Source organism: Sander lucioperca, chromosome 11 (genome assembly GCF_008315115.2).
Source record: "Sander lucioperca isolate FBNREF2018 chromosome 11, SLUC_FBN_1.2, whole genome shotgun sequence".
NCBI lineage: Eukaryota > Metazoa > Chordata > Actinopteri > Perciformes > Percidae > Sander > Sander lucioperca.
Window position 1 is genome coordinate 17,031,990 of NC_050183.1, and position 27,224 is coordinate 17,059,213.

Genomic DNA, 27,224 nt, shown 5'->3' on the forward strand with positions numbered 1-27,224 from the left:
TAAATAGACCAGTCTTTATTGTAGCAAACAGTTTATTTGTTCATTTATATGTCAGACCATTAATTAACCCCGTTGATTTCTATTTTCCATTAAATTATCAAATCTTCATTATTATATTTATTTATATATTCTACCATTTCCTCCACTGACAGAAAGAACGTCAACTTTGACATCTAAATCAATTCAACCACAATTCAAAATAAAAACAAAAGACATACATAAACCCTTCAAACTTGCCATCTATATAAATAATGACATGATCAGTGTGGAAATATAAAAGGCATCTCTGCTATGTGATAACAAAACAAAAAATAACATGATGTTAGAAATAGACAAAAGACACAAAGGCAATACAAAGTTAAGTTAAACCTCAACAAAGAAGAAAGGACCCAATTCATTTGGTCAAAATCATAAAGATAAAATATGTGTTCCTTTCACTGAACACAGGAGTGCTAAAATGTTCCCGTCCCGGGTGGATTGACTGATTCGGACTCAGGCGTTTGGGTTTTTCTTCATTAGCTCGACGTCCGCATCCACCATCTCCTTCACCAGCTCCTGCAGAGGGACAACGTTAACATTTAGTTTCCTAACTTTGAAAAGGTTGACAATTCATCTTTAATGACATACATCTCTTAATAAAAACACAGTAAAGCAACTGATTGTAATTAAAATGCTTTCTTTAAATATATTTACATTGTGGTTTATAGTAGGCCTGCCATTAATGACGATGCCAACAATGTTCAGTATCAGCAATAATTCAATATAATCATTTGTTGACTTTCTGCCGAAATGTACTTTTTAGAATGACGAATGATGATGAAACCTCCTTGTTTTTTTAGACACCGACCAAAACATGTCCAGTGCACAGAATATGGAAAACTGTGAAGTAGGCCTACCGAAAACTGGCATTGAGAGTTAGGTCACATTCTGAGTCTTATTTGCTTTTTCTTTGATCACTTATTTCCTGATTTCATTCAAAATGTTGGCAATTGTATACTTTTTTTCTCTTGTTTTTGCTGCTTGTGTTAATACAACTTTTTAACATTTAAGAACTTTTTTATTTAAATTTTTTTTAAAGATGATATTTTGGGGTATTTCTGCCTCCAATGGATAGGACAGCTATGAAAGGGGGGAGAGAGAGCGAGAGAGGGAAGACATGCAGGAAATTGTCACAGGTTGGACTCGAACCCTGGACCCTCTGCGTCGAGGCATAAACCTCTATATACGTGCGCCTGCTCTACCAACTGAGCTATTCTGGCCACACTTTTTGATTGTTTGTTTTAAAGAAAACTATGTTTATGTTTCGCAGAAAAATATAATTTTGGCACCAGTATCAAAGGGGCATCATATATACCCAAAAATGTTATCCCTTTGGCCGCAACAGTATATGAACATATCATGTTATTGTTTTACTTAATTATGTCGTCTATATTAAGGCTTACAAGCAAATAGTAAATAGAGATCATTAAAAAAAACTAAAATACAGTTCAACACAGTTCATATGTGGCTTTGCATAACTTTGCCATGTCTTGAAATATATTGGAACATATTTTGGTTTGTTATTTTTATTAAAGTCCATGCTGTCCATCATGAAGTTCTGGTTAAAAACTTTTCCAATAAAGGAAGAAATTTCATATTCCTTCCCATATAACATACAGTAGGTTCATATCAGATTACTGTCTAAGACATACAAGTAGGCCTGTACTTGCATTTGGTGCTAATTTGTTGGTTTTCAGTTGCTTCTTGTGCGGATTACATGGACCTCTGTAGTCTGGTCACAAAACTAGGAGACACTCACTCACTACACAAGAAATATCCTTCATCTCACTAGCCCACCCACATAATCTGCTTAACCCACCCACCTTCTACATATGTAGATACATATAGAAATACAGATTCAGACACTTATATCTCCAGCAGAGTCCATTGTTTTCTTCATCTGCTAGAAATCCTTCAAAAATATTCTTTGGTATTTCATCTTGTCCCGCTTGTGGCTAAATTATGTCTCATCAAATCATTCCATGTCTGTACTTGTGTGGCAAAATATACTCATTCATGTGCCCATATTGACTTCAACCACGTCGTCCAGCTCTATCGGATGTGACACGCACCTCAAAAGTAACCTTTGGCTTCCAACCCAACCTCTGATATGCTTTGGTGCTGTCGCCTTGCAGGAAGTCCTGTTAAAAAAAGAAAGAAGAGAGAGAGAGAGAGAGAGAGTGAGAGAGACAGGGAGAGGGAAAAAGAGAGAGGGGGAAGAAAAACAAACAAATCATCAGTCATGTCTGATCTGATGAGGAGAACCCTGCAGCCAGCTGATGTGTCGTCCTCACATGAAGACATACTGGATTCAACTCAATGTCCAAACTTGACGTCTTCAACAGGATGCAAGGGATGGAGGGTGATATACACACACACACACACACATATACACACACACACACACACACACACACACACACATTCTATCTCCTCTCTCGGGGAAAAAGGGAGGTCACAGAGTCTTGCTGGCCATCAATCCCCCCTCTCGGCTCCCCACCACCGATCTGTCCAGACAGCCCCCGTCGGTGCCAGAGGATGATGAATTGTGGGACTCTGGTGGTGTAACCCCCAGCCCAGGACCCCCCACTCACCCTTCCTACCTCCTCAACCCCTTACTCATTTCCCCCCCTGTTGTGTTTTGCACCGGGTTCAAGATCCAGCGAGACCCTGCTTGAGACCACCAAAGAGACAGAAAAAAAAACGTCCTCTATGTTTATAAAGCTCCCTTTCTTTCTCTCTCTGGCTCTCTCTTTCTCCCACTTCTATTTCCATCTTAACTTTTGGGGGGATTTTTTTTTCGTTCTCTCAGGCATCATCTGTATTATGTTTGTATCAGAATCACATATGTTGGCCTCCAGGGGTCTAATAAAGCGTTGTAGTGAAACCTGATACTGAAGAATCTCCTTTTTTCAATTAACTGATACTGTGGTGATTATGGTTCTTAATCCTGCAGCTAATTCCAGAATGAATGAATCCTCCAAGAAAATCCTTTGTTTAAAGGTTAACAAAGACTTCTATTTTGCTTTTAGAGCTTTCTCAAAAAATATGTGCTGGTCTCACACACTGTATGGCCAAAAGTATGTGGACACCCACGCATTTCACCAACATGTGATTGCTGAGAACCCACTGGGCAGTGCTATAATAGCCTACACACTTCTGGGAAAGCTTTCCACAATATTTTGGATGCTGGATGCAGGGATTTCCTTCAATTTAGCCACAAGAGCATTAACGTTGATTTATAGTAATGCTTTAAGGGATTACAGTGTAGCTACAGAGTATATGCATGTAGCCACACAGTAACTGAAAAATGCAACTACATGATGGGGAAACGGTGGCTAAGGAGATACCACGTGGAAACTGGAAGAACTTTGCCGGCAGAGAAAGTTAAAAACAGCAGTTATCTTGTCCTTTTCATTAACAAACATTTAGTAAAGCCATCTCCATTGAAAATCTTCACTGTCACTCTCCATCATGGTGAACCAAAGAACCTAAATATGGCAACTGCATGGAATAGTATATATTAGTTTACCGGAGAGTCATACTTCTGTTTCTATAAATTCAAGAGAATGTATGTTTGTTGTCTGAACATCTTTTATATTTGTTAATTTAAAAGCCCTTCTAGAAACGGGTATTGGAAATTAGCAGCAGCTATAAATGCTGTGATACACTGCAGTGGATATTTGTTGTGCAATTCTATAAGCAGGACTGTATTTGTCCCTATTAAATGAACAATAAATGAAATGAAATAGTCTCATTCACTATTGAAACAAGGCAGACCTTACCACTGTGGCTTCTCTCACAAAGTAAATGAAAGAATGTAAACTGAGTTATTATGGGGAAAATAATAGAAAACATGATACGGCCTTATCCAATCCATCCGACTATTGTTTCAGTGATGCTATTAACAGGTGGAAATCGAAGCTGTACTACAAATGAAGACCCGGGTTATCCCAAAAGGTGTTGGATGGTTCTTACACACCAACCTGTTTTAACTATCTTCCCCAAACTACTGCCAGAAAGTGGAAGCACATTTTTGTCTAAAATATTGGATGCTATGGATTGGAACTAAGATGCTTAACCAAAACCATGAAAAACAGCCCGAGACCAGAAGTACACAGTCGGCCAAATATAAAAATGGGCATTTTCGGCCTTTAATTTGACAGCTGAAGACATGAAAGGGGAGAGAGAGAGAGGGGGGAATGACATGCAGCAAAGGGTTGCAGGTCAGAGTCGAACCCTGGGCCGCTGCATCGAGGAGTAAACCTCTATATATGGGCGCCCGCTCTACCAGCTGAGCTATCCGGGGGCCCAGCAGTGTTTTTTATCTGACGTTGAACCTCTTGAAAATGTCTTTTCTGGGTGATCTTATTACAGAGGAACGCTCACAGCAGCACTGGCATAGTTCAGCCCTTTAGAGAGCAGGGACCCACATCTCAAGAGAGGCTCCATGGCGCTTAATCACACTCTTCTGATTACACACAAAGGCAAGAACACTGAACACACACATAGTGAACAAGTACAGGCCGATTCAGGCTGGGACGCTGCTCAGTTTGAAAACGCGGTTCAATTCTGGGTCCTTTTATTTTTAACTTCACATGGTGCACATACAGGCAGCCCAGCAGCAGATGAAAGCCCATTTTCTCCTCCGTCTGTAACGGCAGCACAAACAGCTCTTTCTCATGTGAGCAGCTCTGTACATTACTCACATCCATTTTTGGCTCTGAAACCATAACTGGAAACATTTTCAGACTAATTACCTACAGCAATGAGACATAATTTATCATGGAGCTGAATCTAATTATTATAGGGTGACTTACTCCACAATTACATTAAATAATCCACTTGCCTCATAATTATATTGATTAGGGTTTGTAATGGAGAATATTTCGTAGCTGGCATAAAAGAAACATCAAGTGTTCTCGTCACGAACACTGAAGCTGGTCTGAAGTGTTACTGAGACTATTTTTTGTTAGAAACTAAACCTGTTTTAAGATTTGTGTGTCCCACGTTTTCTTTATGTCCCTTGTTGATTGGTTACTAAATGCCAAGAGGGCGGGTCTTATGTGATACGAGTCTGTCAGAGAAAGTTTTGACTTTTGTTTAGTGTCTGTGTGCATATGTTAATCCCATGAACTGTAACAAACTCAAAGCTGTGATGCAGTGTCTCATTGATTAAAGCTGTAGTGCGTGGTTTCTGTCACCGCCATGAGGAATTTTAAGTAATGACAACAAAACTGTCGGCGCACCGAGTCAAGGTGCCATCAGTCTTTCCTTCACTTCAACTGAAGCCAGAGTGACTCAAGAATGTGTTTCCTGTTTCTAGTTGAGATTATTTTTTTGGGCATTTTTAGGACTTTATTTTCACTTGACAGATGAAGACATGAAAGGGGAGAGAGAGGGGGGAATGACATGCAGCGAAGGGCCGCAGGTCGGCGTCGAACCCGCAGCTGCTGCGTCAAGGAGTAAACCTCTATATATGTGCGCCTGCTCTACCGACTGAACTAACCCGACCACACCTTTGCCAAGCTTTAACCAGTGAATTTGCATGGGCAACCAATAAAAAGAGTGTTTTCTCGACACATCTTGTGTTTGGAGATGGAGAAGTTATTATTCTAGCTGTGTGCCATCATGCTGTTTTGTACAAGATTACACAACCAGACTACAAACTTGGCTGCACGCTGGTCCACACCGACTCTCACGGTCATGGGCAGATGACGATATTTACGTCACAAGGACCCTTTGTGGCCACGCGAATGTGGAAAGCATAAATTGGCTTATTGGCTGAGGGATCAAGACACGAGAACCCTCATTTTAGTAAACCCTGTGCTAAAACAGACACAGAAAATCATTACCAATTATTAATGTAGCAAAGTTTCACCGCATGAAAGATGATCATTGTTTTTACCTGTACATTAATCACGTTTTTGTGACTTCACCACTGGTAAAAATCCAGCTGACTGCTCTCTTTGCTGACCAGCTACAAATCATTGAGAGACCTGGACCCACAAAGTAGCGTGGAGCATTGAACCTCTATACTTTTTGAGTGTCACGTATCGAAAGTTAACACCAGATCCTCCGTCAAATTGGTCTTTTTGTTACGTATTCTTGATCAGATATCATTTTTGATGTTATTTATGCAAAGACATTAAACACCAAGATGTCGGGCGTACTTTATTAAATGTATAATTCCTTAAACTAAGATATTCCAAAAATTTTAAATTCTTTACCGAAACTCTGGTACTGTATTTGCACCAATATCGAAACATTTCAAATGATACCCAGGGCTAACAGGAATTACGCAGAGACGTGCCTTGTATTATCATCATCATCATCTTCGTCATCATCATCGTCATGCCTGGCCTCTGAAATCTCCATCTCAGCTTGGCAGGAGAACATCTGTTGAAATCAGACTCTTGTCTGCTAAGTCTGCCGTCTTAGCAGACAACCACACAGTTCAGCATCTAGGAAGTTAATCCCGCGCCTGGTCTTTCTCAACCAGGATTTCTGCAGGTGACAGACATTCTCACCCTCGTAGATCCGTCTGCAGAGTGCGGCTCAGTGGAATAAAAGCTGCTTCCAAACTGCTAACAAGAGCGTTATGCGGCCAAGTGAACTCACCCCAAACAGAGCATGTAGCAAATAATTCAACACGAACTACTAACAGATGGGGGCACAATATAATCTTCATATGGATCCGATTTGGAACCAAACCCAACGTTTTGGTACATCCTGTTTAAAGCAGTGCTCTGCCCATGTCTGAAAATATGCAGCAGTGATAATAACAACAACTGGTAGAAGTAAGCCGAAGATTAGCCGTGACAAAATGTGCCCCTCACTCTGCGAGCATTAGACATTTTTAGAGATTAAATGACAATATGAACTACGCCAACTCACCATCTGAGACTATGTTACAGGCCTGTGAGCGAGCATCACAGTCTCTGAGCTCTGATGTGTATCACGAGTAGGAATTAAGAGTGGGAAACAAGGTTATAATCGTTAACGAAAACGAACAAAATAAAGAAAACTAGGTAGGAAAAAACATTGTCGTAAACTGAAATAAAAATAAAAACTAACTAACTAAAACTATAATCTCCGTTTGCAAAACTAACTAAAATAAAATAAAATGATCGAATAAATGTCTTTAGTTTTCGTCTTTGTCAATGTCTTTCATAGAGCAAATAACGTTATATCTTTCAGAGTTGACATTTCCGACCATAGACCTGTTTTATACAGTCTATGCCGTAGACATATAGTTTCCGACTGGGAACCTACTACTACTACTACTACTACTACTGTTGTCATGTAGAGAATTGTGTACATTTTACTATTTTCCAATGAACCTTTTTTCACTTGCTAATTGGTTGAACTGATAAATCAACCAGGGCACTTTTTATGGCTATTCAAGTTGTGGTAATACTGCAGTGGCTTATCATCTACAGTAACTGGGACAAATGAGAGCTATAGTCATGCTAGTGGCCTGGGTTTTCTCCTGGTGATATTGGGAAGTTGAAACATGTTCATTTTAAGTCCATATTTTAAGATAAATCTAAAATATCTACCTCTTTAGTAAAAAATGTGAACACCTCCCTAGACCAGATAAATCAATAATTGCTTTAAAAAATACTCTGACAGGGAATACAATGGCACTGATAATTTGTTGAGTGCAAAAAAAATACCTATGTTTACGCTATCTGGAAAAGGACCTCTTGTTGCCATGAGGAATATGACTTTTTTCACTCAAAAGGAAAGGCAAAAGTAGCGTGACATTGTAATAATACTGGAAAACATGTGAGGCCGCGATCAGACAGTGTGTTTTAGCATCCTGGGGCGGCTTTTTGTTACTGTTTTCAATGAGAGTAAAGTGTTTTACATACTGCTTTTGCATTGCTGAGCGCCTCTCATTTTTTTGCCGGATAACCTGAACACCTTAAGTAAAAAAAAAAAAAAAAAAATTCAACTCAGAGCGGAAAAATCGCCTGACTTCATTTACTTAACAGCGAGATAACGGTTGGCTGAGGACGGGTGAAAATAGAAAAACATGCTCTGGTTTATTGGCATTTCTACCAACCAGTCATAATCGTCATGGGCGGTGCTAAGCGCCGAGCGGAGCCACGGTGCCGCTGCAAAATAGCCTCGGGAAGGAACTTGTTTTGGTGGAACGTGTACGTTAAAAAGTTGTTTTAGTCGTGCAACAGAAAACGCAGATTGGACAGATAGTCTAGCTAGCTGTCTGGATTTACCCTGCAGAGATCTGAGGAGCAGTTAACCATAGTCCTCAGAAATCCACCGGAGTTTAGAATCACAACTAAAAAGAAAGTGGAAGGTAACGAAACATCCAAAAAGAGTGACATCCGGCGGAATTTCTGGCAGAACGAGAGAAATCCCGGAAGTGGAGCTTCATGGATATAGACTATACCCTAACTCTAATCAAATAGGTTTTGTGCTAAAACATAAATAAACAATCAATGTAAATCATCTCTGTAACTGCCATTTGTAATTGTCTTGGAAGGCATGGACAAAGAATGTCATCTTGGCAATATGTGGCACCAGATCAGACAATGCTAAGAACTTATTTTCTCATTTGGTTTGGAGTACTTTTTGAATATTTTGTTTTATCAAAAGCTAGCTGAGAGAGAGGGCATAACTCGCTAACTGCATGACCTATCATTCCCCATCTCTCCCTCTTGGCTTTTTCCTGACACTCTCCACCCTATTAAAGACAAGACGCCATAAAAAATAATCTTTTGAAATGTAACAGTGAGAGACGAATAGAGTGTGATCATGGTTCATGAAGCACACAGGCAGTAAAAGGCACTCAGAGAAGGCATTTAACGCAAAGGAATTCTGGTATCAATATAAGGCCTTTCCATAAATCACACGGCACACCGGGGCTGACCTCCAAACACATAGGGGCACGCACACAAACATGTAGCTGCGTACACACACACAGAGACAGACAGACAGACAGACAGACAGACAGACACACACACACAGTACTTGTATGTGATGAAAGGAAGAAAAACTGCTAAATGTCCCTAATTTTATTTCGTTTTCTTCCGACTGGAAACCCACACACTTATGGGAGACACATCAAAGGTTCTCAAGAAAACAACTCTCTTCTCTCTCCCTCTCTCTCTGAGGAGTGCATGCTGGGAGACTATGATGTGGTTTTGGAAGTCCAGTAGCGTCTCTGGTATTTGTACAGTAGTGGACACGACGCTGTGAATACAGAGACGTCAAAGAATCTCAGATAAAGCGGCCGAGAATGCTGTGAGAGTCTGGAGCCCACGGACTCCATGTCCCCCAGCAGACCCAGATGTTCCGACCAGACCCAGATGCTCTGACCTTTCACTTCGCTGGGGTTTTGATGGAAGAACTCAACCCTGAACCTGAGCTTTTTATACCCAGCATGACTTGCCATTACGACAGCGATGGGGACACAAAGAGGAAAAATCCACTCTCCCTCCAGAGCCCCGTCGCTGCTGCCTTTCTGCAGGAACATGGAAGCAGCTGTGTTGACCGCGCGGCCAGGTGTGTGAGCTGATATAAGTGTGTGCAGGTCGGGACACACTCCCAGCAAAAAAAAGAAAAGGCTTCATCACTCCTAGTTGTTCAGGCTCAGAGTCACAAATCTGTCACTGGCCAATTTCTAAGGCACCTCCACCAGCATCGCCTCGACTTACTTTAAAAGCAGAAAAGGCCCCCAGTTTCAGCTGGAGGGAGGAAATAAGAGACTTATGTGGTAATGTGCATACAAATGGTTGTCTATGTTATTTAAAATCCAGAATTATTCTACTTAGTGCAAACCTTGTACAATATGCTTTGACAAAATATGCTTAATGATAATGCAAATAACTAATTTGAATTTGACTGAATGTATTTGTACAATCAGACAGGAAGTGCATTTCAAAAACGCGACATCAGAACAGTGTTTCTTTGACGATTAAACTAACTGAGTTTATTAAGTTGACGATTAACTAGACAGAAAAGACGAAGACAAAACTGTGTTTTTAACAAAACTTTTCTAAAAAATTTGCTTTTCTCTTTGAAAATTCTTCAGGGCTTCAAACCTCTTCAAATCAAACAATCTGAGACGTAACATCCCACAGCTAATAGCCACTATTATAATATATTTACACATTATGCAACAAGTGATAAAGGGTCGAGAGTAGACATTTCTTCGCTTCAAGGGTCACCAGCCAAAAAGGTTGGGAATCAGTATACTACAAGGTAACGTACATAAGATAGATTTATACATATTTTGATCAACAGATTATATTGTAATCACCATTTTGTCTTTTTGTGCTAATTGAAAAAGAGATAGAGACTTCTGTGATAAATGTAGTGACTGATTTACAGTTACATTTATTTTATTAATGCATCATATTGCATTTGTATTTATATTTTTGGATTGCTTTGGAACTATATCAATGTAATGAAGCTCACTGGGTTGAACTGAGAGAGAGTTCAATGTTACAATCGATATAGGCAATGTTTTACATTTTTAACATCTTAAAATTCAGTTTCTTTCTCTTATATTACCCCTTCAGTTGCTTTAAAAATAATGGTATTGTTTGCATGACAGCATCACAGTTACTCTGCATCAGCTTGTTCCAGCTCTTGATTGACACTGTATGATGTTTACACCGAGTGAAATATGTAAACCCGAGACTTCATGTTATCCGTTCCATCAAATTCTACATTCTACATTTAGCCTGGTTTATTACATCTTAAGAAATCCTGGCATCTCAATAGAATTTTAAATGAGGTTCTGTGTGTTTGATTTTGATTTATGATGATGGAGGTTGAAAAGGTTTACTGTTTGTGTTCCTGTGTGTTTACAGACTTTAGCAACACAAATCACTGATTGTATGTTAATTCTTTCATTAAGCTAATAACGCACCAGATGCTGTGTCTTTAGGAATCCAAGACAATTATTAGGCACTCTCAGCCATAGGTCAGGTCCTGTGTGTGTGTGTGTGTTTATATATATATATATATATATATATATATATATATATATATATATATATATATATATATATAAAAGAGAGAGAGAGAGAGAGAGAGCGAGAGAGAGAGAGAGCGAGAGAGAGGTAGAGACAGAGGTAGAGGGAGAGAGAGAGAGAGAGAGAGAGAGAGAGAGAGAGAGACAGACAGAGAGAGCGAGAGAGAGAACGCTGTGTGAGTTATAGCTCAGGTTTCCTTCCCTGACTCCCCATGCAGCTTGGCCTGCACACAATGTGTTGAGTGACCTCTGAAGGGTGGCCCTGTCACACTGATGAGTATGTACACTACACCACACCACACATAAACACACACCACAGACATGTATGGCATCCTCAAATCTTTAAAGGCTAAACATCTCGATTTACAGACAGACTGACGCAGGACACCACACAACACACACACAAAACAACAAGAAGCAATTAGCAGAAAAGCAGGAAAGTGTGAATCTCCACAGGAAGATGGCGAAAGCCACTCGTGATATTAAAAAGCCGAAACATCCCATCACAAACTGTCACTACACTTCATCTCCTCGTCTCCTCTCTCGCCTCTGGGCTCTGCTGTGTTGATTGCTCTCCATCAGTGCTCATTAAAATTCCTGGGGGAGCCGTGTGATAAATATTTACGCGGCTGAGGACACACTCCACACACACTCCAAACACACTCGAGCGGCTGGATCTAACTGCCGATAGTGTTAAGTGCCCAGAAGGCTCTGGCAGCGAGAGAGATCCGCAGCCCACCACGTGGTTGTATACGCGAGGCGTTTACTGTCAAGATAACGGGAGGAGGGCGTCGATTTATGGCCGTTAATTGAGGTCTAAATGTGTGTTTCTGTGTGTGTGTGTGTGTGTGTGTGTCCACGTCCAAGGATAATCTTTTAATGTGTGAAGTTTATAGAAATGAAGAGGAAAATATCGCACATTCACACATCTGGATGTAAACGCATTTGCAGACACACACACACACACACACACACACAGAGTGTAACCACAGTGGAGCTGGACTCCTCACTACTGTTCCACTAAGCTGTTGCTGAGCCGAGCCGAGCCCCCCCCCCCTCCTGTATTCTATTATTCCTGCGGACGGGAAACAGATCATAATTCCTGGAGTCAGCAGAAAGCTGCAGACTGAGAGAGCGAGAGATGGAGGGAGGGAGATATAGAGAGAGAGAAAGGGGGGGGGGGAGTGGGGGGGGGCTAAGGTGACTGTTCACTTCCACTGAGGTCAAACTGAAACTGTGAAGTTAAGTCATTTCCAGTGAAAAGTGAAAAGTGTGTTTAGTCTGTTTGCGCGTTTGTATAATATAGTTTGGTTTTGTGTGCGTGTGAGGAGTGATTTTCTATCAGCCTCTGGTTGTTTCATATTTCAGGAGACATCAAAGCGGCACATAATTTCCCTTCTTTAAACAATCTTTAAACAACATTTGTTACAATCATGCTACAAAAAGAAAAAGAGAGAGAGGGAGAGAATAAGTGAGAGGGAGAGGAAAATGTCATCCAGTCTTATCTTAACTGTTGTGTAATCTCTATAAAGCACTGAGGGGGCCTGTCTGGGCTTTGACACCCAGCCGCGGTGTTTAGGTAGATGATGATTGTTGAACAGCTTCTTGAACTCAGTTTTTTTTTTTTTTTTTTTTTTTTGGAGAAACAATCTGGCTCCATATTTTTTTGGAGTTTGGGCCATCACTCCTGTGAAAAACTTTCTCACCAGAAACAATGCTAACATTGCTAGATGCAGCTTTATGTAGAAGAGGGTGCAGAGGGCATGGCAAAACAGGCAAACCACAAATGAAAATTGTGTTTAATGTCTCTTAGTTTTGGTATGGTTACTCAATGTATTGCATAAATGTTCATTCCTATTTTTGATGAAACTATGAGTCTCCACTGACTAAGGTCTGCATGTGGTGGTAATGGACATAATGGTATATTGTACTTGTGTTCTTGCACAACTTCACTTCAGAGGGTGCTTTTTAAAGACACAACAAATATATTTTTTGAGGAGACATAATTTTGTCTTTGTAACACAGACCTCCAGGGTCCCCGGGCCTCACTGAGAATCACTGGTTTAGATCACTGGAATAAACTGGACCTGTTTGAAACCCTGTGTGATTGCTAAGGTTGCAGTGCACCCTTGTAAAGCTGTAGCTGATGGGTAAAATGTTATTATAATCAACAGGAGTGCTCAATTACACAAAGCACAAACTCCAAAAATATGCCACTTTTTCTCTAAAACTTTAGTATCTGGATTAGTAAATTTCAACTTTCTCTACAGTTTACAAACTTGTCTCTTCATGTATTAGTATGAATTCAGGAGAAAAGAATGCAGTGGTGTTCCTGCTGTATGGTAGGGACAACCGCCCCAAAGGAATAGCAAAATAGCAAGATGATTAACAGGATTAACAGAAAAGCTGAATAACATAATTCTCCCAACTAAAATGATCTTCTTTTTCTAAAAAAAAAAAAAAAAAAAAAAAAAGTTCTGACTTTTCTCGAAACTCAAAGCTTTTTTTCTGCTAGACTTACTACATGATTTGTCAGATTTTCAGGGACCATCTATGCCAGGGGTGGCCAACCAGTTAGGTATAAAGAGCCACAAAAAAAAACGCACCATAGCAAAAAGCCACACAACACATGCACGTCCACACTACAACAGCAACAGTGTCTTCCAGATCTAATGACAGTCATAATACATAGCAGTTTTCATAGTTTTTTCTCACTTAGATTGACTCAGTGGGAAACCTGACAGTCTTTGTTATCCACAATCCTTTTCAGGTCTTGCTTGAACTCGGTTGTGGCCACTCGAAGCAACTCTCTCACTCGTTTGTCACTAAAGGAGCTTTCAAACAATCGGATTCAGCAGTGAAAGGGTTAACGAGGAAGGTGATCTGTGGCCGCTGTTTTTCCTCAGGTTGCAGAATCTGTCCTCAAAACTCTGCTGTATTATTTTCCATTTTAAAATAATTGGCAAATGTATTGGCAGATGCATTCAAATGTGTTTTTTTTTTACTTATCTGAAATACTGTATGTTTCAGAAAAGTTAAAAACAACAATCAACCAATGACACAGCCCCCAGCCACACAGTAAGAGCCTCACAGGAGCAGGCAAAGAGCCGCATACGGCTCAAGAGCCACAGGTTGGCCACCCCTGATCTATGCTATCTGTACTGTATGTAACCAAGATTTTGGCCATCACTTCAACAAAGTCAGACAGGGAAAGAAACACAAAGTAGTCAGGCGACTAGGGCTGCACAATTAATCGCAATTATATCGAAATCGCAATATGGACTAGTGCAATATCCAAATCGCGGGGGGACGCAATATTTGTTAAAGGCAAAATATGTGTCAAACCATTCTGAATGAAGTATTGTGGTGCTGCAGAGACGTCCCGGCCTACAAATGGTATCCTACAGACTAAAGAAAAAAATCTTTGTTTGGTTAAGATCCTCGCAAAAATTATTTTATTTTATTTAAAATTAATTATTTTAATTTCTTACGTTAATAATTTTCAATGAAAATGAGAATAATGATGCAAAAACGATCATTCCCTCCAATATCGTGAATCATATCGCAAGCGCAATATCAGTCAAAATAATCGCAATTAGATATTTTCCTCATATTGTGCAGCCTTACAGGCGACCAGATTTTCAGCAAGACAACAGTGTCTCTAGATTATTTAAATGAAAGTCCGGGCACCTAAAATTTGGTGTAATCCCTCATTGCATAGGAAAACTGGATGCCCCCCTGTGCTATAGCCTTGGCCTCTATCACACAAACACAATCTACATTCGGTCACCCATCAGCCCCCATAAAAACACAAACACAGATTACATACATACTACATAGGTTACATACCAAACCCCCATTTTAGGAGCTGTTTTGGTAAAGGTGACTAATAGAGGGAGATGGATACAGAGGGGAGTTATGGTTGAAGGACAGACACACAGTGCAGCTCACACACACACACACACACACACACACACACACACACACACACAGTGGATGTGATATATGTGGTCTAATTCAGGCCTTGGCTTTCGGCAGTGTCGGGGTTAGACGAGGTGGTCCAACACAAAATCTGCTGTCTGCAACCTTCAGCTCCCAACACACTATTTATTAGTCTCTCGCTCTTTTTCACTTCAGCTGCCTTCAGAACATGCTAACGTACATAACAAACTCCTCCCTCCTCTCTGACTCTCACAGCCATCGCTCATTCTCTGCATTCAGTCGGGGTCGCTCGGAGCAATGCTTTGCGATGCTAAACACTCACACAGCTTGGATCAAGCAGTGTGGTGAAAAACATGATCAAAGCCATTTCCATTTTGGATTTGTTTCCAAGTTGGTAAAATACCAATACCACAGATTTGATAAGCACCGAACTGAACAGACCTCTTAGCAAATCTTTTCTATCGGCTATTTTTGTTGATGGTATTTAAAAAAAAATTCAGGGGTTGCAGCTTTTTTCTTCTGACTTATCTTCTATCTTGTTTTATATTAATATCAAAACAATCAAAAACAATTGTTAATATTTAGCTTCACAGAAACTTTCCTTTTCAACCAAACCTTTGAAAAATATTTTAATTTCCTCTAGCTGTATTTAGCCATTGGAAAGTTTGGGATTTCTTTTTGAGATATCTGACCGCAGGATTTTTTTCTTCTTCACCTCAACACAATGTGGTAAAAAATGATCAAACTCAACAGTAACATCTTTTTCCAGAGACAGTTCTCTGGGTATTCTGGATAATCTACAGACTTCTCTCAAAGAATTTTACTCGGGACAATTTCTTAAAATGGTTCCAGTGAAAACTACTGCTAAACAATTTAGCATCTCATTATTACATAGAAATGGAGTAAACGCAGCAGGTAAAAAGGAGAGCAAGCAGGAGAAAGAGGGCGGCTTGAATGGGCATGCCCATCGGTCCTGGGTCAATGGATTTCAATCCCTGCTCCCTTCCCTTCTTCCCCTTGCCGTCTCTATCCTGCCACACCAGCGTGGAGGGAGACAGAAGGAGAGGAAAAGCCTGGTGTTGCTGTCGGGGGGGTTGGATGACATATGGGGAGTAGGAGGGAACAGTCTTCTATAGGCTACATCTCCTCCCAAACGGCGTTTCCTCTCTGAGCAGCATTCCTCATCTTATCAGCCCCAATAATCTGCCGTTCTCATCGTGCCCAAACAGGGAGAGCCAGAGTGTGTAGAAGAGACTTCTTCACCCGCTCTCTCTCACACTAACTCTTCCTTTCTATGTCTGTTGGCTGGTGATAGAGTGATAAAGCCGGGAGAAAAACAGCGAGCTGTCTGCCGCTCAGAGGAAGTGGTCGCTCCGTCCCGCAAACACAGCATGCTCCAAAATCCAAAGAGTCGCAAAGAGAGCAGAAGTGGAAATGGACACAATGGTAACACAATCAAGTACTGTGCATAAGTACAATCTTGAGGTACTTGTACTTTACTTGAGTATTTCCATTTTATGCTATTTATATGCTCTACTTCACTTCATTACACAGGTAAACATCATACTTTTGACTCCACTACAGTTGCCCAGCAGATAAAGATTTTTCATACAAAACGCATGATTTAAATTTTTTTATTAACAACTGTGCTAGATTAAACTACCTCGACCAAATGCACCCTTAAGATTTTGCTTATCATCCTGGAGGGGCAGGTGTATGAAAAAAGTCTCCCAGCCTTTTATGTGTGCTCATGTTAATGGCGTTAGTGAAAAGATTATGGTGCACAATGTAGAACACAAAGTGTCCACACTTAGGCCACGAGTAATGTCCTAATGTAGTCCTTCCTACCTGTGACTTCTAGCTCGCTATAACATACAGTACTTATAATAACATAATACTAAAAAAGAGACATTCTGCACAACATTACTGAAACGTTTGGTACTGTAAGAACATGTGGTTGATAATAGAACTTTAAAGGAACACTATAGCATATCACAACTTGGGTTTTATTTTTGTTGATCTGGCCATCGGTTCTTCTGCCTATAATAACTTGGCTAAAATGGCTAAAAAAAATAGGTCAGACGGGGCAAAGAACAAGAGCTGCCAGATGATCACACAACAACTTGTGTGGAAGAGAGAACAAAAGTCAAAAGGTACAATTATCACCTGAATTGTTCCTTGTAAACAATAATTGCAGGTTACAGACGGATTTACCGGTTGAACCTCTGTAATTGTCACTGTGCACACTTAATGTTTTATTGTGCAATAAAAGATTATTAGCAACATTGTGGGAGCGTTCAATTTCTTTTACAGAAATAAAGAAAAGATAATCTAACTAGACTGTTGTCGTCTGATTGCCTGACCGCCTGTGTGCAGTGTTATTGTAACCGATAGAACCAACGACTGGAGCTATAAAAGTAAGACCCAAGTTGTAATATACTGTAGTTTTCCTTTAAATAAATTTTTAATGCATGACTTTACTTGATATAGAGTGTTTTTTTTTCATTCTGGTACTGCTCCTTTTGCGTAAGTAAAAGATGTGAATGCTTCTTCCACCACTCGAGTTGAAAGAAGCAGTTAAGGAGGGAGGTGGGGGGGGGCCACAATATGACGGACGAGCGAGCTCCGAGAATGATTGAGTGAGAAAGAGAAATAAATTGAGCAAGAGTGAGAGAGTGGGAGAGAGGGAAAGGGGAGAGAGAGAAAAAGTAATGCGACGGAGCAGCCTTAGGGTTACAGGAATGTGGGGGCTCCTGAGTTCAGGAGGGTTCGAAAGTGTGTGTGTGTGTGTGTGTGTGTGTGTGAAAGAGAGACATATGAGTGTGTGAATAGTGGGGCAGCTGAAGAGAGCAGCCCCAGAATTAATTACCCAATCAAGATAACAAGCCAGGGAAAGACATTAAAGAGGTCACACTACAATTAACCTCTTAGTCTAAACCCCCCCCCACACACACACAGAGAGAGAGAGAGAGAGAGAGAGAGAGAGAGAGAGAGAGAGAGAGAGAGAGAGAGAGAGAGAGAGAGAGAGAGAGAGAGAAAAAGGCAAAGAGGTGGAGGGTTCTTTGCAGAAAACACAGTGAAAGAAAGTCACAGTTCGATATCACCTCCTAGGACAGACATTCCCTGAGCACTCGACCCAATGGGCTTTTATTTTGAAGCATTTCCTGTATTCTGTTATTTTTGGGGAAGGTATGGCGACTCTACCTGTCCCGTTCCATAAACCCTGGCAGAGCCGGGTTGTTTACTGTGGGATATTGAGTGAGTCGGGGGCTCGAGTGGAGTGGAGTCGGATGTGGTTCACACATTCCACCAGAGACTCAGATTACACTGCAGGAAACACCGGCCCTGCAAGACACACACTGCCTGACTCTGTGATTTATAAACACACTGCTCTATGTGACACACACACTCTTGCAGAGACACACATTACAATCTCAGCGACTCGCCAGTGCTACACCTCCATCCGACACTCACTTTCCTCCTTTCCTTTCCTTCCTTCCTCCCTTTCCTGTCATTCTCAAACTCTCGGCTGTTAGCTCCGCTTACGTTTTCTGCTTCTGTTGCTGATCACAATGAAGACAAGAGACACCAGAGGGATGACATCATCTCAAGTAGACATGATTTCATGTATTTAAGTTGTGGTTTCTCAGACTGACAAATATCACAGTATCCTGCATACCAAAAATGTCATCAAATAGTCATTTCAATACTAATAAATTCAACACTGGCACAGTCTGAAATAAGGTTTATGGTTTAAAAGGACACTTGCTGCCAAGACCTGCCTACCTGACTGATGCTTCAGTAAATAGCACAGCAGTAAATCAATAATGCTTTCATGAATTCAATGCAGGACTGTATTTCTGTAAACTTTGCTCATGGCAGAACGCTGGATTTAGTAGCCTTCTCATGTTCAAACTTTTCTTTCTGGCTAACTACTGTGAAGACTGCAAACAGGACACGTTGCCCAATCACTTTATTCAGTTAGTGCTCAAGGAATAATTGCCATCAATCAGATAGGAATTTATTTGGAAATACAAAATAAAAACATGTAATATTTGCAATCACATTGGTTTGCTGAATTGTTTTTTAAGAGACATAAATGTGATGACTGCACGTTTGTTGTTCACTCTTCTCCTGAAAAGTGCAGGGTTGGGCGAAATGATGATGTACCATGAAACAACATAACTCTGTCACCCATCACATTTTTCCATACCATTTTAACTAAGGTTTCTATTCCTGGTTGCACATCTATGAGCAGGACTTATTCCCAGCAGTATTGGACTTACTGGAGTTTTGGAACAACGTGACACAGTACTTTCAATTTTCATGCATTTACTTCACATAATTTGCCAAAAATGGACACTCCCACTTCCATATTTTAGCCATAAATTGATACATCAGGGCGACAAGAAGAACAAATTCTTACTGGGGTAGAAAGCAGGAGGCTTTATGGGAAATGTATTCCAAACACTGATGTTCAAAATATACAGAGCCTGAGATAACTTTAGGCACTTTTGGCAGATTGATTGATTTCTATTCTCCTTCTTATAATCCTCACATTACAGCCCAACATTCAAAACAGAAAACAACATCATTTATATAAATATCATACAGTGTAGGCGAGTGCTGGTCCCAGTTCAGCCCGAGGCTTGAGGTCTAAGAACCTGGCCAGATCCTCCTCTCTTGACAGTTTGACGGCCATGTTCCCCAAAGCTGCTCAGTGGAGAACTCTGGGTAATCAAGCCCAGCTGGGACTCAGGGGGCAAAGACAGGCTGACATAGCTCACCCTTTTCTCCCTCACCTTGTCAACAAGGCTCTCTCCCTCTCTTCCCCTTCTCTTTCCACCTCGTCTGGCAGGTTTCTCTCGTCAGGCCTAGCGTCGAGTAAGGCTGGCTGATAGCACAGGAATCCAGGCCCACAATCCTCGGCGCTCCCTCACTATCTCGGGGGCAGACCGCGGCCAGCGGATTACTATAAAGGTGCTGAAGATACACCTATCCATCACAGCGCTGACATCATGGTACAAATAACTGCAAAGTATGCAAATACAGGCATCACAGAAATAACCAGACTCTCAGACCGTTGGATAGCTGCCTACAGCCTGAAGCAGAATTGGAGACACTGCCTTCGCTTGGCGAGAGACCACGCGTTCCTGCCTTAATAACAACCTACTCCACTGTTTGTCACCTTCTTTCATCAATGCTCCTTTATATTCGTACACCTTCATATCTAACGTGGCTCCACACTGCTGCCATGTCTCTCTGTTTCTCTCTGGGAGCAGTACCGGGTCAGTCTGTGGGTTGGACTGCTGAGGGGCCCAGGGTGGTTCCGCTCTGACGGTAGGAGGAAACTCCTTCAGGAAATACCAAACTGCCAGACACACACACACACACACACACACACACACACACACACACACACACACACACACACACACACACACACACACACACACACACACACACACACACACACACACACACACACACACACACACACACACACAGAATCCACAATCTCTCTTTCTCCTACAAGCAAAGCTCCTGCACAAAGTGCTTGGGTTAAGGAGCCCAGCACTCTTATTTCAGTTAATTCCAGCAGCGTCAGACCGAGCTTCAAACACAATGAAGCCATCACAAAACACAGCTCTGCTCGGAGTAGTCTAATATTTACAGGTATAGTAGGTTGCAAAGCCTAAACTTGTGGTGTTACACAACCCAGTGTTTGGCTGGCGGCCAGGCTTTTTATGGCATCAATTACAGCTAACTTTAACGAGTCAGCTCAATTAAACAATAAATCACTGTAGAGCCAAGTTTCTGCCAGCGAGAGCCCAACCTCTCCACTCACACTAGTAAAATTTTATGAAGTTATTTGTTACCTGAAGAGTGAGACAATTAGGTAAATTAGAATCTAAGCAAACAGACACCTCGAGATTTTACAAACATTTACAAGAGCTGCTGGGATGCAGTCTGTTTGTAGTAATCAAACAGTTTTGTCTACTACTGACATCTCATTTTGTGAAAATAAGATTAAAAACTATGCAAATAGATTTAGACTAGAATTTCAGTTGTCAATGTTCTTGAATCAAGAGACATTAATAGACAGACTATTTTCACCGTAGGGTGCAACAGGAACAAGTAAACCTCCCTGTCCTCAATGTCAGATGTGGGGGATTTTTTGCAGACTAGGGAAAGACCGAAAGAGGAGAGATTTGCATCCCAAAAATAAATAAATCATGTGCTCCTCCCCTTGACATATTCAAATCCTTATAGGTTAGTGATGACGCGACATCCCCAGGCTGTTTTGCATGCCGTTGATATCAGTGACGCTCGGCTCTCTTTTAGAATCAGCGTTCTCTGTACATAAGCACCCTCTCATTTTCATATTTTCTTGTGATCTTAATGGGCTAAAACAATAAAGGTCAAGAGAGAAAATAAACTATTTATATGTAGATGAAACCCTACTAAGTGGCCGCAGGTTAGAAATCAAAGCTGCGGTTTCCATCATGGTATCTTCCAAACTGGACGTCTCTTACTGATTTGACTGGCAGAACTCAGATTTGATAAGACAACTCAGTGAATGCAGGGGAGGTTTCTGCACTAATATTAGGAAAATGACACTTAATTATAGAAATTTCTTGGGCCTTATTTAATGTAATAGAATGTGTTCAGGTTTACTGCCATGTGCACCCCGGGACAAAACACGCAGCTGCCACAGCGGAGACCCAGGTTCACTTCCCAGCTGTGCCAATCGCTGCACTAGTCACTCCAAATGCATGGAGAGGGTTTACACTTCTTATTCCTGGTTAATCAGGTGTAAAGCAACCAAAATAATCCATGCCTTTTTAACTCCTAAATTGAGCTGAATAGGGCTGCACAATATATCGTTTTTATATCAACTGGCGCAATATACACATTGCGAAAAGATGAGGCATATCGCGATAGACACAAAACCGATTTTTTTGTGTTAGTTGAAAGAAAATTATCAGTAATGTTATGTGATTCTTTTTTAGTGGTGCCTTTTGTATTCAACTCAATGTTCAATTTGTTCAATAAAATAATGTTGGATTTTTTTATTTTTTTATTCAACAAGCATGTGTTGTATTTTAGAAGAATACTGAAAGCAACAGAACTGCAGAACTGAGTCCACTTTAATATCTGTTTAATTAATACATTATTAAATTAAATAATTAAAAGTAATATCGTTGTAGCGATATTCAACAACTTTTACTGCATATCGCATATTTTCCGCATATTGTGCAGTCCTAGAGCTGAATTAAAAGGCAAAAACTAGATTCGAGAACCTTTATTTAGAATTTCTAAAGTTGAATTGCTTATATCAAGTCGTTTACCAGTTTAAACGGTCAGATACTGTTCATGGCTGCCCTTATTGGTTTAGCTTTTTTGTTAGATATTTGCAAATTTCTCTAGATTACACGGCATTTGACAGGTTTGTAGAAGGTTTTTGTTTGCAGTCAGATCCGATATGTTGTGATTCTGATTGCAAAGTTAAATCTATTTTCAAAATGTAAAAGTTTAAATGTTTTACACATATTTCAATGTACTGTACGTCTGAAAATGTACCTTTCTGTGTGCGCCTGCATATGTGTGTTCCCAAGTTGCAGCACTGTGGCTGACCACAGGAAGTTCTAATCAGCAGCGCGGCGTAGCTGCTACCTTCCCTTTCCCCTGCTGGCCTCCTCCCCACCCCTCTCCTTTCCACAAAAGAGATACCAGGATCACATTACAGACTCTGAGGGTTAGGGGTCAATCCCATTTTTCAGTCCTCTCTGTCCCTTTTTCCCCCTTACAGATCCTTTCCCAGGGGTTAAAGCGTCCCGTCACCTAGATTCACATCAGTTCACGCGTGGAGAGGGAGCTGTAGGAAACCCTCCGTCTTCTCTCCCACACTCTCCTCCCTCTCCTGTTTTAGTATCCCCTTGACAGACAGTTCTCTGATCTCAGGGACCACTCACACAAAGAATTGGACATGGTTAAAAACATGTTGGCCTCTTTGTGTCATTGTGTTGCCGTGTCTCTGTTACACTCCAGTTAAAGTCTGTATTTTAGTGCTGCAGAGGATCGGGTTACTGGGAGGTAACGCTGAGCCGGTGATGACCTCCTGCAAAGGAAACCAACCATTTAACAATAATAATGCAAAGTAGGAGGAGATATTTTTGGCATCCAGGGTTCCTGAAGTAAAAGTCCTGATCATATTCTGCACAATTAGCGCTTTTCCACTGCAGGAACTTAGCCTGTTGCCTGAGGCTTCTCAAAATGTGAACTTAGATCCCTAAGATCCTGCCTTTGGTGCAAGGTTGTTAATTGCGTTTCTGTATTTTTTTTTTTTTTTTTTAAATGGGACATTTAGAATATACTTTATGAGAAAGACAACAGCTGGACTGACTTAATAATTTGTATGTGCTGTAGAAAAACTAAAAAAGTGGCGTGGATATCGGATAAACACAAGATACGAGTTTATATGCCGTAAAAGAATCCAGCGCACTGCTGGGGCCAACACAAATCCGAGGCACACTTTGTAACGCTATATGTTTCTGTAATCTGTTTGGCTGCCTGCTGGATTCCCATTTCTGCCACAGGTCCGGGGTTGTGTTTGTTGTAGTCGACTTTTTTGTCATGTGACAACACATATGCTTGACCAGTCACCAACCCTTTAAAGTACCTGGAACATATAACATTAAGTATAACATTCTGAGCCTTGCCAACATTTAGGACACAAAACTTTCCAGAACAAATGATGAGCAGCTGTGTTAGAAAATATTTAGTTCTTTTATAATACATCAAAAGATGAAGGAGCATTTTGGAGGAATGTAAAATTCCGGTGTGTATGCCGCTAACATTGAGCACTAGCTTAGTTTTGTGGAAACCTGATAAAAACATTCAGCAGGTTAAATCAGCTCATCTTTGGGGGTTCTGGTTAACTTCTGGTTGAATTCATCAACTATGGCTGCGTTTTGTTTACAAATGCAACAACAAAATGTTTGAATATTTGCTCCAGCTCTGATTCAAGCCTCTGATTTGCTCAGAAGAAACAAACATGATTTCTCATAAACACTGGTGGAAGAAGTATTAAGATCCTTTACTTAAGTAAAAGTACTAATACCACACTGTAAAAATATTCTGTTACAAGTAAAAGTCCCGCATTGAAAGTGTTACTTAAGTAAAAGTATGTAAGTATTATCAGTAAAATGTACTTAAAAGTATAAAAAACAAAAGTACTCAATGCAGAGTTACATTCCACTACAGCTCATAAACCAAGCTAAAATAATTAAAAATGGTGGCCATATAACATAAACCTATAGCAACGAGGGGAGTCCTGTGTGAGCCCTGATATCATTAAAAATAAAACGTTAAAATGGGAATTAACAGTGGTGAAAATGACTTCTGTCCCCAGCGGCTCCATCCACTTTGCAACTCTATACATGTGGCCGATTGGGAGAAAAAGAATAAGAGCCAAACAAGCCACTTAGTATGATATACACATGGCTGACAGCAGAGCGGTGCTTTAAATCATAGCTTCTATACTAAAGAAAACCGCACCCAACCCTAACATGAGCACGATGGTGAACTGTGCATGAGTGTGCTCTCCCTCAACACAAATCTGCTTTTGATCAAGTCTTTGTGCCTCAAGTGCATGATCCCTTTTAATTACAGTTTGACTCTCAATCAAACAAGGGAGCAAGAGCTTAATGTCACTGAAACTGACAGGTGGTCATTTACACACACACACACACACACACACACACACACACACAAACTAGACTTAGTGAGATTTATAGCCCACTTATCGAAAGTTCTGTAACATTTTTTTTCTTAATCTACTTATTGTAGATTTTACGTATTTATTTTTTTTTTAACCAAAATGTCAGGTTAATCATCAAAGCATCATTGAACTGAACTGAACAGGGAGGGAGAGAAAGAAAGAATGGTTTCATGAGGAGAGAGTGATAGTTGGTGTTAACAATCAGAGAGGAAGTGACCCTCATCAGATAAGCAGGTCTATGGAAATGTGAGTACAGACATGACGAACAAACCTGCCAAACAGTAGAGGGAAGCTGCCATTACCATGAGTACACATCAAACCCTGCACTTTTACTCCATGGCATACTTCATGGCTCAGTGGCTGAATGGATAACAAAAGACAGGAAATAAGTTGAGGTAAAAGTAGATTTTTTTTTATGTCGATTTTGAAGTATAAAAGAAACAGCCATGCAAACTAGAGCTATGATCGGGCCCAAAAAAAAATCAGGCCTGACCCTACATGAACCTGCATAATTTCTGTCCAAGCCCGAACCGTGGCAGAACCTGAATAAAAAATAATAATATTAAGAAATGTATTTCACCCTGAAGCCAACTAAAGTCTTTTCAGTGCAGTAACAGACATTTGTGACACGATCTCCGACATGCACCTTCTCGAATGTTCAGCACAGCTCAAACACTGTCAGATGCCATATTAAATAGAGATTGTATAACATTTCTGATCATTAATGAGAGGCGAAAGTCGGGAGTCTCGGGACTGTTTGAGGCAACTGCTTTCATTGACATGATTTTCTTTTTTAGACAATAGTCAAATGTGGATTATCAAAGTCTGCTTAACAGTAGGTATTTGATTATAGCACAAAGCATTCCAGCTCAACAAAAAAAAAAAGAGGGAAATTAGCACGAACCTGACCCGATTCAATCGGGTTCGGGCAGAGAATAAAACGTCTACAAACAACGTGTGTATGTTCATTTACGTGCAGACGTATAAGCAAGTTCTACTTCCCAGTCTTGTGAGCAGCTGAACCATTGAGTAGCATGAGCAAAGCAGTAACAAAGAGAAGAGTTAATGAATATCAAAAAAGATGGCGTAATTGGACTGTATTTATATAGCGCCTTTCTAGTCGTTAACGACTACTCAAAGCGCTTTTACATAGTGCAGGAACCATTCACCTCATTGACACATATTCACACACTGTGGCCGAGGCTGCCGTACAAGGTGCCACCTGCTCATCAGATAAACATTCACACTCACCCTAACCCTAACCACCAACCTTCCGATTGGTAGGCGACAGCTCTTACCACCTGAGCCACAGCCTTGCATGGTGAGATGAACTGATTTGGGTTAGGCTAATAACACCTGATGCTTTACTTCTATTTCAGTCACCATTTCCTTTGTGCACTACACCTGAAAGAACTGCTGTTGGTTTAAAACTGCAACTTGAATACATCATTGATGCGAGGGGGAGAGGATGTCCAACTTCTGTCCAAACCTTCCTGTCACAACAGATCCAGATTAACATTCCTCTCTGTCTCCAGTGCTGTTTTTTTTATACAAACCATTACAGGAGAGCTGTGATGTGGGGCATACTTTACAAATGCAGAAAAATTCAGCAGTCAAACAAATAATTGGATTGAAAAATATAAATATCAGAATACTGAATCAGATATTCAGTATTTATGGACAAAGACTGATTGAATATCCCTAGCAATCAATCGGGGCGGCCTCTAGCTCACCCAGTAAGAGCGTTCGCCCCATGTTGGCAGAGTCCTGCAGCGGCGCGGGTTCGGATCCGACCTGCTGCCCTTTGCGGCGTGTCATCCCCCATCTCTATCCCCCTTTCGTGTCTATCCACTGTCACTTGTAGTAAAGGGAAAAAGCCCCCAAAAAATAATCTTTAAAAAAAACAAAAAACTATCAATCTATCAATGAAACTATCAATCAAAGTTGTTTTGGGTCTTGAGTCACAAAAAAATCGTATCAAAATATCTATGGAAACTGGCTGACAAGCTAACGGACACTGACAAATTTCAAATACGAGTAAAAAGGTGAGACCACTTCTGCTACCTTGTCTTTTATCGTTCCCTATTGTTTTCCATCCGGAGCAGCAGAGCGCCTGGCTGTCAGCAATCTTTCCAGACAGCAGAATTCCAGGTAAGGGAAAAAGGGAACGGTTTTACTGTGAACCATCTTGGAAAAGGACACCCAATTCCTCCCTAATATACGGAAACCTTTTAGAATAATGCTAATATTTCATGCTTCCTTTGTGTGAAAGTACCGTGGACCTCTGCCAAACATCCAGACTCAGCACTGATAGCCGATTCGTGTGTCAAGTGCCATAAATTCAGCCGGCGGACCTCGACAAAGCTTGTTCAATGGATAAATCTTATTGCTCATAAAAGCATTTGCTCCTTTATGTCTGTCTGGTGTTCAAACATTCACCTCTATCCA

The 27,224-nt window shown here is 40.7% G+C and overlaps 1 protein-coding gene across 1 annotated transcript in view; it reads right to left on the reverse strand.

Moving 5' to 3' along the window:
- Positions 1–27,224, reverse strand: part of gmds (GDP-mannose 4,6-dehydratase) — a 186,200-nt gene continuing 158,976 nt past the window's right edge. The window contains exons 10-11 of the mRNA XM_031282365.1: positions 2,112–2,180; positions 1–555 (exon numbers count right to left, since the gene is read on the reverse strand). Of these exons, the coding sequence (XP_031138225.1) occupies positions 493–555; positions 2,112–2,180 (132 nt within the window). The 3' untranslated portion in view covers positions 1–492. The remainder of the gene's footprint in view (positions 556–2,111; positions 2,181–27,224) is intronic.